The 12,807-nt window shown below is 44.8% G+C and overlaps 1 protein-coding gene across 1 annotated transcript in view; it reads left to right on the top strand.

The window, feature by feature from the left end:
- PKHD1 (PKHD1 ciliary IPT domain containing fibrocystin/polyductin) overlaps positions 1-12,807 on the top strand; it is a 388,392-nt gene that overhangs the window by 14,082 nt on the left and 361,503 nt on the right. Inside the window, exons 5-7 of the mRNA XM_038772975.1 lie at positions 3,914-3,971; positions 5,866-5,944; positions 11,927-12,001. Coding sequence (XP_038628903.1) covers positions 3,914-3,971; positions 5,866-5,944; positions 11,927-12,001 — 212 coding nt within the window. The remainder of the gene's footprint in view (positions 1-3,913; positions 3,972-5,865; positions 5,945-11,926; positions 12,002-12,807) is intronic.

Below are 12,807 nucleotides of genomic sequence, written 5' to 3'. Positions count from 1 at the left end.
TTCTTCTGAGAACGCAATGTTGATTCATTGATTGATTGAAAACAAGGGAATCCAATACACTGAGGAATGGAAAGAGTCTCACAGTCTTAATCTCCATTTTATGGATGAGTTAACTGAGGCACAGAGAACTTAAGTGATTTGTGCATGGTCACTCGGCAAACACATGGCAGAGTTGGGATTAAAACTCAGGTTCTTCTGATTCCCGGGTCCGTACTCTATCCACTAGGCCACGCTGCTTCTCATGCTGCTTGGCAGAGTACAATACAATAGCGTTGGTAGACACATTCCCTGCCCACGACAAGCTTACAGTCAAGAGAGGGAGACATCCAGTCTCCCCAACACTCCCACCCACATTAAAAGTCTGACTGTTCAGGCATGGGATCTACTGAGATGAAATTGTGGGGCAGCAAAGACGGAATGGTGCTCTTTCTTAGCCTGGCATGAGCTCACAGACTGCTCCAAAGCAATGAGATCGGATCCTCTTTATTTCAGCTTCCCTGCCAGCTGTAAGAAAAAAAAAAAAAATATTCCTTTCTAACTCCTCCCTCTCTCCCGGAATATGTTTTGGAACGATGCTTAAAGTTTGCCAAGCCACCATCTTTTCCATTCTTGTGTCTTGGATGCCTGATTAGGGGTATTGATTAACAACACACAGTTAGTTATTCTGGTGAAATTCCTCCCGGAAGGCAGACTGCTGTGGAGGCCGTGGAGACCAGCCAAGGTAAACAGCCTTGTAATCCATTTCCCAGGCAGTAGCACCAGGCCCAAGGTTACTGGTGTTCCCAGCACAGTTTCATCCTTATCCAAAATGGTTGCCCCCTAGGAGACACAGAATGTGCATATGTGAGCATGCTAAAGATGAGTTTCTTATTGTCTTGAAACTTTACCAGGATTTCCAGAGAGCAAGGTTGCTCAGGCTATCAAGCCAGTGACTTTTTATGCATTTACTCTTTAGAAAAGTAGACTCCTTTGCTTTGAAAAATGGAAGAAGGCCTGGAAAATGTGCCTCAGACTCAAAGGAAGGGGTTAAGGATTTGCCCTCCAGTGACTCTTTTGTGCCTTAAGCAATCTGCCAGGGATCCCACTTTATTCATTAAAGCCCTTTCTGGCAGGGAAGGTGCTGAGAATGGAAGTTTCCCCACTACTCAGTGAGAGAGAGAGATGGTGGGTGGCGAGGATTGGGGGCTTTGGCTCTTTATAGAAGTGAAGGACCCATTTACAGCCTGGTGAAGGAGACCCCATCATGAAGAATCTATCTGGGATGACTTCAAAAACCCCCAGACCTAGTTAGGAACATAGAATGTACACATGAAGAGTTGGGTAGTTCCCAAGCTGCATTCTTTCCCTCGGAGACTATAAGTCTCAGAAATTCCTGGCATGTAAGCTCTTTTATGGGGGTATTTGTTAAGCACTTACTATATGCCAGGTACTGTACTAAGCGCTGGAGTAGATCCCAGCTAATCAGGTTGGTCACAAGCCGTGTCCTACGTGAGGCTCACAGTCTTTTCCCCATTTTACAGATGAGGGAACTGAGGCCCAGAGAAGTGTCTTCTGCGTGAACTTGGGCAAGTCAGTTCAAGTGGCAGGGCCAGGATTAGAACCCAGGTCCTTCTGATGCCCAGGCCTGCATTCTATCTTCTAGGCCATGCTGCTTTTCTTTAGAGCATCTTGCTCTTTGTGGATAGAGATTGTGTCTATACACTCTATAGTACTGTACTCTCCTTAGCACTTAGCACAGTGTTCTGCATGCAGTAAATAGTAAATACTCAATAAATACTCTTGATTGATTTAAGCTGCCCTCTTCCCTCACCCTCGCATTTGGTGCTGAAACTACAGCGGGGAAAGATACCTGATGTGAAACTTTACCCAGAAACCTATGAGCAATTATTCTACCATTGTGAAACAGAATAATACATCGACTTGCTAAAGGGCTTTTATTTTTCCAAAACATTTTCCCCATTTCTTATTTCTAGACATCGTTATAACTTGGGGAGTGGTATGCATTACTGTGCCCATTTTATAGATAAGGAAACTGAAGCACAGAGAGGTTAGGTGATTAGCCCGAGCTCGCACAGCAGGTTTGTGGTAGATCTGAGAGTCAAACCCAGGCCTCCTGACTCCCAGATGCATGCATCAGCATAACTCTCCCTAAATGAAGTTATCAGAGATAACTGATAGAGAGATGATTGTTCTGTTAGTCCCCCAAATTATTTATGGATTAATGGTATTTCATTCATTCATACATTCAATCGTATTTATTGAGTGCTTACTTTGTGCAGAGCACTTACTAAGCGCTTGGGAAATACAAGTTGGAAACATATAGAGACAGTCCCTACCCAACAGCGGGCTCACAGTCTAGAAGGGGGAGACAGACAACAAAACCAAACATATTAACAAAATAAAATAAACAGAATAGTAAATATGTACAAGTAAAATAAATAGAGTAATAAATCGGTACAAACATATATACAGGTGCTGTGGGGAGGGGAAGGAGGTAGGGCAGGGGGGATGGGGGGGAGAGGAAAAGGGGGGCTCAGTCTTGGAAGGCCTCCTGGAGGAGGTGAGCTCTCAGTAGGGTCTTGAAGGGAGGAAGAGAGCTAACTTGGCGGATGTGCGGAGGGAGGGTATTCCAGGCCAGGGGGAGGACGTGGGCTGGGGGTCGATGGCGGGACAGGCAAGAACGAGGCCCAGTGAGGAGATTAGCAGCAGAGGAGTGAAGGGTGCGGGCTGGACTGGAGAAGGAGAGAAGGGAGATGAGGTAGGAGGGGGCGAGGTGATGGACAGCCTTGAAGCCCAGGGTGAGGAGTTTTTGCCTGATACATAGGTTGATTGGTAGTCACTGGAGATTTTTGAGGAGGGGAGGCCTACCCAGACTGAGCCCCCTCCTTCCTGTCCCCCTCCTCCCCCTCCCCATCCCCCGCCTTACCTCCTTCCCCTCCCCACAGCACCTGTATATAGGTATATATGTTTGTACAGATTAATTGCTCTATTTATTTATTTATTTTACTTGTACATATTCTATTTATTTTATTTTCTTAATATGTTTTGTTTTGTAGTCTGTCTCCCCCTTCTAGACTGTGAGCCCGCTGTTGGGTAGGGACCGTCTCTATATGTTGCCAACTCGCACTTCCCAAGTGCTTAGTACAGTGCTCTGCACACAGTAAGCGCTCAATAAATGCGATTGAATGAATGAATAACATGCCCAGAGCGTTTCTGCACAAAGATGATCCAGGCAGCAGCGTGAAGTATAGATTGAAGTGAGGAGAGACAGGATTTACAATGCTTACACTGTACTAAGCACTAGGGTAGATATACGCTAATCAGGTTGGACATAGTCCATGCCCCAAGTGGGGCTCAGAGTCTCAATCCTCATTTTACCCCAGATGAGGTAACTGAGACCCAGAGAAGTAACTTCCCCAAGGTCACACAGCAGACATGTGGCAGAGCCGGAATTAGAACTCAGGTCCTCTAACTCCCAGGCTTATGATCTTTCCACTAGGCCACACCGCTTCTCTTACATGCCATCCTGGTGCAGAGAACTGTGTGGGATGCTGGGGGAAGGAAGAAATTGTAAGGAAAGCAGTATGGAAAAAGCACAGATCTGGGAGACAAGAGACCTGGGTTCTTAACCCAACTCTGCCACTTGCCTGTTGTGTGATCTTGGGCAAGTCACTTAACTTCTCCGTGCCTCAGTTACCTCATCTGTAAAATATGGATAAAATATCTGTTCTCCTCAGATTGAGAGTCCAATGTGGGGCAAGAACTGTGGCTGTTCTGATTACCTTTTATCTACCCCCAATCTTAACACAGTACTTGGCACATAGCGGGAGCTTAATAAGCAACATAATTATTATTAATAATAAAAATATTATTATTTTTACCAGACTCCATTTGAATAATTGTTTTCCTACAGTTTTCCAAGACTCAAACCCCTATGGTTCACCAAATTAACCCACCATCTGGAGTTCCAGGTAAGAGATTTTCCATTTGCAGAGAAACTAATTTAGTTGCCTTGACCTACACATGGTTCAGTGGGCCCTCCTTATTCCCAGCACCTCTTTCGTTTGGCATACTGCGTGCCTGCCTGCTGATGATAATAATCATAACAATAATAATAATAATTGTGGTATTTGTTAAGAGCGTACTATGTGCCAGGCACTGTACTAAGCGCTGGGACAGAGACAAGCTAATCAGGTCCCACATGGGGTTCACAGTTTAAATAGGAGGGAGAACAGATATTAACTCCCCATTTTGCAGATGAGAGAACTGAGGCATAGAGAAATGAAGTGACTTCCCCAAGGTCACACAGAAGACAAATCACTTCTGAGAGCAGACGGCCTCTCCTCAGGGGCTTCATGGCGATGGAGGAGTGGGGTTGATAAAGCTGCAAGTTTTGCTTTTTCTTTTAATCTCAATCTGTTATTTATCTGCTCCATCACTACACAGCCCACAAAGATACTAAACCAAGAAAAAGAAAAGGCAGAAACCAAGTCTCTTGGGAAGTCTTTATTTGAGTATTGGAAAAAGTAATCCTTCTTCCAGGACTGCTTTAGAGAAGCAGCGTGGCTTAATGGAAAGAGCACGGGCTTGGGAATCAGAAGTCATGGGTTCAAATCCCGGCTCTGCCAATTGTAAGCTGTGTAACTTTGGACAATTCACTTAACTTCTCTGTGCCTCAGTTACCTCATCTGTAAAATGGGGATGAAGACTGTGAGCCCCACGTGGGACAATCTGATCACCTTGTATCCTCCCCAGCACTTAGAATAATGCTTTGCACATAGTAAGGGCTTAACGAATGCCATTATTGTTATTATTATTGTTATAAATATCCAGTGTCCTGCCTGTGAGTGGATGGAAAGTGGAGAAGTGATTCCCTTTCTTGGGGAATCTTCTATCATTTCCTCTGCAAGTCCATCTGCTCTACTCTGTGGGAATTCCTGGGAGTAGCCATCTTGAGAGAGGGTGAGGCCTACATGGGAAAAGGAGTTTGGAGCTGAAGAATTCTCCTGAGGGTCTCTCGGTGTCTACAAGGTCCTTGACAGAGAGGATCAAGAGACCCTTTTTTGTGTTTAGCCCAGTCAGGAGTGTGGAAATGACAGGGACTGAGAGCAAGTCACTAAATTTCCCCATGCCTCATTTACTTTATCCGTAAAACGGGGATTAAGATGGTGAGCCCACTGTGGGACAGGGACTGTTTCCAACCTGATTATCTTTTATCATCCCCAGCACTTAGTAGGGGGCCTGGCCCATAGTAAGCACTTAAGAAATACCAATCTGGGCTGCCATATTGATGTGTCTTTCTGAGCTATGGAGCCTGGGCCGGGCTCAAAAGGCAGGCTGGAATGCATCCGTCTCAATCTGGAAGCAGTTTGGTCTAGTGGATAGTGCACGGGCCTGGGATTAGGAAGAATTTACACTCTAATCCTGCCTCCTCCGCTTGTGTGCTGTGTGACTTTGGGCACGTCACTCAATTTCTCTGTGTTTTGGTTACCTCATCTGTAACATGGGGATTAAGACTGTGAGTCCCATGTGGGACATGGACTTGGTCCAACATGATTATCTTGTAAATACTCGAGTGCCTGGCATATAGTAATCGCTTAATTACCATTAAAAAACCCCCCAAACTGGGATATTTCTCCCTGAACTCTGTTTGGCAGGGCTCCCTGCTGTGGGGGAACCTGGCCTCAGAGCCTCTGCAGGGGAGGATAGAAGGGCTTGTAGTCCCTCGGTATGACTCCAGTATCATCCAGTACAGAGTCCCAGCATCACAGCCAGCATAAACAGCGCCAACGGCAGACCCAAATCGCCAACACCTGTATTTTGATTTCTAGCAAAAGATGTATTTTTCTCCCTTCCCTTAACCAGGAAGTGTAATACAGATACATGGCTGGATTATCACTGGAAAGTTGGAGACCTTGGATTTTGGTGTCGAATATATTGACAGGTAAGCGTATGGGGTACGGTGAGTAAAGTGTGTGTGAGTTCCATCAGTCAGTCAATCGACAATATTTATTGAGCACTTATTGCGTTGAGCCCTGTAGTTGGGTGAGAACAATATGGTAGCTTTGGTAGATATGATCCCTGCCCACAAGGAACACACAGGCTAGACAGGGAAACAGATGTACACATCAATTAATGCTGGAGGAAAAGGGGAGTATTAGAAACATACTTCAGTGCTTTGGAGCTAGTGGGGGTATGTGAGAATCAAGTTCTTAAGCGGTACAGATCCAAATGCATAGGCATCTTAGAAGGGAGGGTAAATAGAATAAATGAGGACCAGTGAGGGAAGGCCTCTTGGAGAAGGTGTGATTTTAGGAGGGCTTTGAAGGAAGAGAGGGAGATAGAGAAGCAGCATGGCTCAGTGGAAAGAGCCCGGGCTTGGGAGTCAGAGGTCATGGCTTCAAATCCCGACTCTGCCAATTGTCAGCTGTGTGACTTTGGGCAAATCACTTCACTTCTCTGTGCCTCAGTCACCTCATCTGTAAAATGGGGATTAAGATTGTGAGCCCCACATGGGACAACCTGATTACCTTGTATCCTCCCCAGTGCTTAGAACGGTGCTTTGCACATAGTAAGTGCTTAACAAATACCAAAATTATTATTATACAAGCAAATCAGGTTGGACACGGTCCCTGTCCCATGTGGGGTTCACAGTCTCAACCCCCATTTTACAGATGAGGTAACTGAGGCCCAGAGAAGTGAAGTGACTTGCCCAGGGTCACACAGCAGACATGTGGCAATGCCTGGATTAGAACCCATAACCTTCTGACTCCCGGGCTCGGGCTCTCTGTTCACTACACGGTGCTTCATGAGGCTGGGTTACAGTGAGAAATCAGAGAGATAAGGTAGGAAGGAGAGAGCTGATAGAGTCCTTAAAAGCTGTTGGTAAGGAATTTCTGTTGGATCCATTCATTCATTCATTCAATAGTATTTATTGAGCGCTTACTGTGTGTAGAGCACTGTACTAAGCGCTTGGGAAGTACAAGTTGGCAACATAGAGAGACGGTCCCTACCCAACAGTGGGCTCAGGATCCAGAGGTGGGTGGGCAGCCACTGGAGGTTTTTGAGGAGTGAGGAGATCTTGACTGAATGTAGATAATGATATTGATGCTATTGAGGCCTATTTGTTTTGTTTTGTTGTCTATCTCCCCTCTTCTAGACTGTGAGCCTGTTGTTGGGTAGGGATTATCTATTTTTGCCAAACTGTACTTTCCAAATGCTTAGTACAGTGTTCTGCACACAGTAAGTGCTCAATAAATACGATTGAATGAATGAATCTATGCAACTGAGAGAAGAGGGGCAGGAGAGACAGGCAGTAAGGTCAGCAAAGAGGCTGATTCATTCATTCATTCAATCGTATTTATTGAATGCTTACTGTGTGCAGAGCACTGTACTAAGCGCTTGGGAAGTACAAGTTGGCAACATATAGAGATGGTCCCTACCCAACAGCAGGCTCACAGTCTAGAAGGGGACTGATCAGTAGTCAAAGTGGGAATCAATGATAAGGAAATGATCAGTGTGATAATGACTCATTCATTCATTCAGTCGTATTTATTGAGCGCTTACTGTGTGCAGAGCACTGTACTAAGCTCTTGGAAAATACAATTCAGCAACAAATAGAGACAATCCCTACCCAACAACGGGCTCACAGTCTAGAAGCGGGGAGACAGACATCAAAACAAGTGGTAGCAGTCTGGATGGAGAGGAATGTGAGCTCATTCTGGGCAGGGAATGTATCTATTCATTGTTACATTGTACTCCTCCAAGCGCTTAGTACGGTGCTTTGCACACAGTTAGCACTCAATAAATACGACTGAATGAATGAACAAATGAATGGGTGGATTCTGTGTGAAGGTAGAACCAACAGGATTTGATGACAGAACGAACGTGTGGGTTGAGTGAAAGAGATGAGTGGAGGGTGATGCCTAGGTTGTGGGCTTGTGAGGCAGGGAAGATGTTGGTCTTACCAACAGTGATGGGAAAGTCGTGTGGAGGACAGGATTGGGGTGGGAAGATGAGGATTTCTGTTTTGGACAAATGAAGTTAGAGATGTTGGCTTCTGCATGTTTCTCCCCTTTCAGCGTGGTGTAATTGTGCCACCCTCTAATAGGGGCTTCCCTGGCAGCAATAAATTGCAAGCAGTTGGCAGCACTGAAGTGCTATTTTCCTCTTTCTATTTTATGGTCCCTTGTGAGTTGGGCTTCAGCAAACTTTGTTAATGTAATTGCAATGGCTTCATTAAGTTGGTCCATTTATTTACTAGCAACTAGTCACTCTGGGCTCAGTGTGAATTGTACTGTAATTGCATCTGTTTTTCTTCTCTAATCCTCCTCCTCTCCTGCCTCTGGTTTCTTCGGCTGAGAGAAACGCTTTAAGAGGGAGGGGAAAATAGAGGTTAATTGTACAAACGTCTTTCTTTCATGGGCAAGGGTAGAAATAACATTAGTCTGACCCCTGGGTGGGTTTGGGAAGAGAAGGTGGGAGATTGGAATCTGGGCAAAATAGGAGTGAGGCTCAGACTAAGTGAGTTTTCCCAAACACAGTCTTGTGATCAGTGAGTTATTTTTTAAAATGGCATTTGTGAAGCATTTACTATGCACCAGGCACTGTACTAAGAGCTGGGGGTAGATACAAGCTAATCAGGTTGGACACAGTCCCATGATCCTTCCATAGGCCACGCTGCTTCATGGTGATGATTAATCGGCCGCTGTCATCTTACCTTTCTGTTCTAGACTGTAAGCTCCTTGTGGGCAGGGATTGTTTTCATCGACTTGGTACTCTCCCAAGCATTTAGTGCAGTGCCCTGCACAAGCCAAGTACTCAGGAAATACCACAGATAGATGGATTCATTGCCTTCTTCTCTCATTACATTCCCGTTTGTATTCCTTCTCCCAAACAAACCTCCTAAATCTCTCTTACTCGTTACTCCCTCTCCTCAGACTCAGTGTTCATGTCTGTCTCACCTGGAATGACTCTCCCCCCTCTCAGCCAAACCATCCCTCCTTCCAATCAAAGCCACCTTACAAAAAGCCACCTCCCCCAGGAGGCATTTTCTGACTTTACCACATCCTCTATCCTTAACCTACTTTAATGTCCATCTTCCCCTCTAGATGTAAGCTCCTTAATAATAATTACAGTACTTGTTAAGTGCTTATTATGTGCCAAGCACTGTTCTAAGTGCTGGGAAAGATACAAGTTAATCAGGTTGGACACTGTCCCCGTCCCATGTAAGGCTCACGTTCTTGATCCCCATTTTGCAGATGAGGAACTGAGGACCAGAGAAGTGAAGTGACTTGCCCAAGGTCACAGAGTAGACAAGTGGCGGAGCTGGGATTAGAACCCATGACCTTCTGACTCTCAGGCCTATGCTCTATCCATTAAGCCATCCTGCTAAGTGACTGTGTTACATATTTATTTTATTTATTTTATTTTGTTAATATGCTTTGTTTTGTTGTCTGTCTCCCCCTTCTAGACTGTGAGCCCGCCGTTGGGTAGGGACCGTCTCTCTATGTTGCCAACTTGGTCTTCCCAAGCGCTTAGTACAGTGCTCTGCACACAGTAAGTGCTCAATAAATATGACTGAATGAATGAATGAATGACTGTGGGCAGGGGTCATGTCTATCAACTGTTGGCCCCAAACACTTAGTACAGGGCTCTGCACATAGTCAGTGCTCAATAAATACTATCGACTAATTGAAATACCACCATTCCAGTCTACCTTCTTCGAGACACCTTTACACGCTTACATATTATTGATTCATTTATTGACGTGTTCATTTTTCATATCTATTCTCCCTCTTTTAACTGTCACTGATTTATCAATTCACATCTGTGTGCTTTCCCCATTAGGGTGTAAGCTTGTAGAGAGCAGGGCCTATGCCTTATACTTCTTCTGTGTGTTCCTGAAATGTCTAGTAAAGTGCCTTCACCCTGGAGCCCATCTACTGATACCTTTAAAAAGGAGGAGGAGGTTTCTGGAAAATTAAGTCACCAAATGACTTCCTTCACTCAGACTATTGACTGTCAGTGGAAATAAACGTTTGTACAGTTACAGAAGGAGGTTGTAGAAACTCAGCCCCAGGACTTTTTGAACTAAGAGGTGGTCTAGTGTTATTTAGGCACTGCCAGGTCTGGCAGCAGGGAATCAATCAATCAATTAATGGTATTCATTGAGTGCTTACTGAGGGTAGAGCATCAGTGTGGCCTGGTTGAAAGAACACAGGACTGGGAGTCTGTGATCCCGTCGCTGGGTAGGGATTCATTCATTCAATCGTATTGATTGAGCGCTTACTGTGTGCAGAGCACTGTACTAAGTGCTTGGGAAGTACAAGTCGGCAACATATAGAGGCAGTCCCTACCCAACAACGGGCTCACAGTCTAGAAGGGGGAGACAGACAACAAAACAAAACATGTAGACAGGTGTCAAAACCGTCAGAATAAATAGAATTATAGTTATAGATATCATGCACTTATTGACTGCCTGCAGTTGGCTTGGGCCATGCCTCAGAATGTAAAACCATAATAATAATACTACTAATAATAGTACCAGTTGAGCAATAATAATAATAATAATAATAATGGTACATGTTAAGTGCTTACTATGTGCCATGCACTGCTCTAAGCACTGGAGTAGATACAACAAGCAGTCCCTGTTCCACTTGGGGCTCACCCTCTCAATCCCCATTTTACAGATGAGGTAACTGAGGCCCAGAGAAATTAAGTGTCTTGCCCAAGGTCACACAGAAGACATGTGGCAGAGCTGGGATTAGAAAGAGCACAGGATTGTCTCTATTTGTTCCCGAACTGTACTTTCCCAGCATATAGTATAGTGCTCTGCACACAGTAAGCATTCAATAAATACGATTGAGTGAATGAATGAATGAATGAGTCGGAAGATATGGGTTCAAATCCCAACTCTGCCACTTGTCTGTCATGTGATCTTGGGAAAGTCACTTAACTTCTCTGTGCCTCAGTTACCTCATCTGTAAAATGGGGATTAAAACTGTGAGCCCCATGTGGGACAGGGCCTGTGTCCAACCTCATTAGGTTGTATCTAAATCAGCACTTAGTACAGTGCCTGGCTCGCTATAGGTGCTTAACAAATGACATTTTTTTAAAAAAAGAGCTGATAGACACATTCCCTGTCCATAATGAGTTAACTTGATCTGATGTCCTGCTTAAGGGAGGGATGCTGGGAAACCATTTTCTGGACGTGTCTACCAACTCTTGTTATACTGTACTCTCCCAAGTGTTTGATTCAGTTCTCTGCACACAGTAAGCACTCATTCAATAAATGTGATTGACTGATTGATTGAAGCCTCGGGGAGGGGCTAAGTCATGAGTGCTGAAGAGTGAGACTGAGGACTAGGAAAGGGTCCTGAAGGAGGTGGCAAGGAAATGATGACGTGTTGGAAAATTGGAGCATGAGGAAAAATCAAGATAGTTGGGATTATTCAGTATGGAGAAGAGAACTCTTCTAGACTGTGAGCCCACTGTTGGGTAGGGACCATCTCTAAATGTTGCCAACTTGTACTTCCCAAGCGCTTAGTACAGTGCTCTGCACACAGTAAGCGCTCAATAAATAGGATTGAATGAATGAATGAATGAATGAACTCTTAGGACAGTAGGGGCGGAGGAGTGGAGAAGTGGAGGGTGGATTGGAGAAGAGTATAACATTTCATGCTCTTGTTGTAGGCTGAAGAGCTTTGTCTTATTTACGAATTCCCAAGTGAGGGAACTGGGCATAACTTTATCCTAGAATGACCCAAGTACAACTTCTCCTGATCATGTCCCATGCTCCAATGGGGGAAATCACCAGGCTCCATTACCTGAAGGGAATTTGCTCAGTCTGTTACCTCAGAAAAATAGTGGGAATGGTTGCCAGGAGGGTTTAAGCAGCTGAGCTTTCTTCATTCCTTCTCCTCAGCCCTCTGACACTGCAGACCCAACTGGACACGAGGGTCACCCTCTGCTCTCTGATCGACCGACAGACAGGCCTCCGGTGAGTTTCTTCACTTGATGGAATGTTGTACGGCTAGCTGGGCTGGTCTCCGCTTTTTGGGATGGGACACTTACTTGGCTGGTCCTGAGAATTCCTGTTTGAGATCGGGTAAGACGGTAAGAACACACCCGCAGGCAATCTGAGAGACCTCAGGTAAGTTCCTTAATCAGTCTCTGCCACAGTTTTCTCCTCTGTAAAATGGAAAATAATCCTTACCTCACCGCCAGGTGAAATAATTGATGTGAAAGCACCCTGGAAACAGGAAATGAATGTAAGTTTTAATATTCTGATTCATAGTCCTCCATAATCAACCTGTGCAATTAGTCTATCTCCCAGGGGGCAAAATGTAACTGAAGACTGTGATGTACTTGAGAAATTTAACCTGATTAGATTCCAGGACATTCTTCATTGCCTGTGAAAATGATCATATACACAGCTTGTTGTGTTCATTCCCTCTCATCTACTTACAGCCCACCAAACCTCTCATGTACATGTATGCAAATGTCTTGTTGAAGGTCTAAATCAGCTCCAACTCCGTGATGATGCCAATTCCCAGCCCTCATGAAGTCTTCAGGACTTCCCATTCTAGAGGCAGTACCTGCCTGATCATTGGCCCTCTTTTTTATGGTATTTATTAAGCACTTACTATGTAATATGTATACTGTACTAACCGCTGGAGTAGATACAAGCCAGTTAGATTTGACACTGTCCATGGAGCTCACAGCCTTAATCTCCATTTTACAGATGAGGTAACTGAGACACGGAGAAGTTAAGTGACTTGCTCAAGATCACAAAACAGACAAGTG

Source organism: Tachyglossus aculeatus, chromosome X1 (assembly GCF_015852505.1).
Source record: "Tachyglossus aculeatus isolate mTacAcu1 chromosome X1, mTacAcu1.pri, whole genome shotgun sequence".
Taxonomy (NCBI): Eukaryota; Metazoa; Chordata; class Mammalia; order Monotremata; family Tachyglossidae; genus Tachyglossus; species Tachyglossus aculeatus.
Note: the sequence above shows the minus strand (reverse complement) of the source record. Positions and strands in the feature narration are given on the sequence as shown.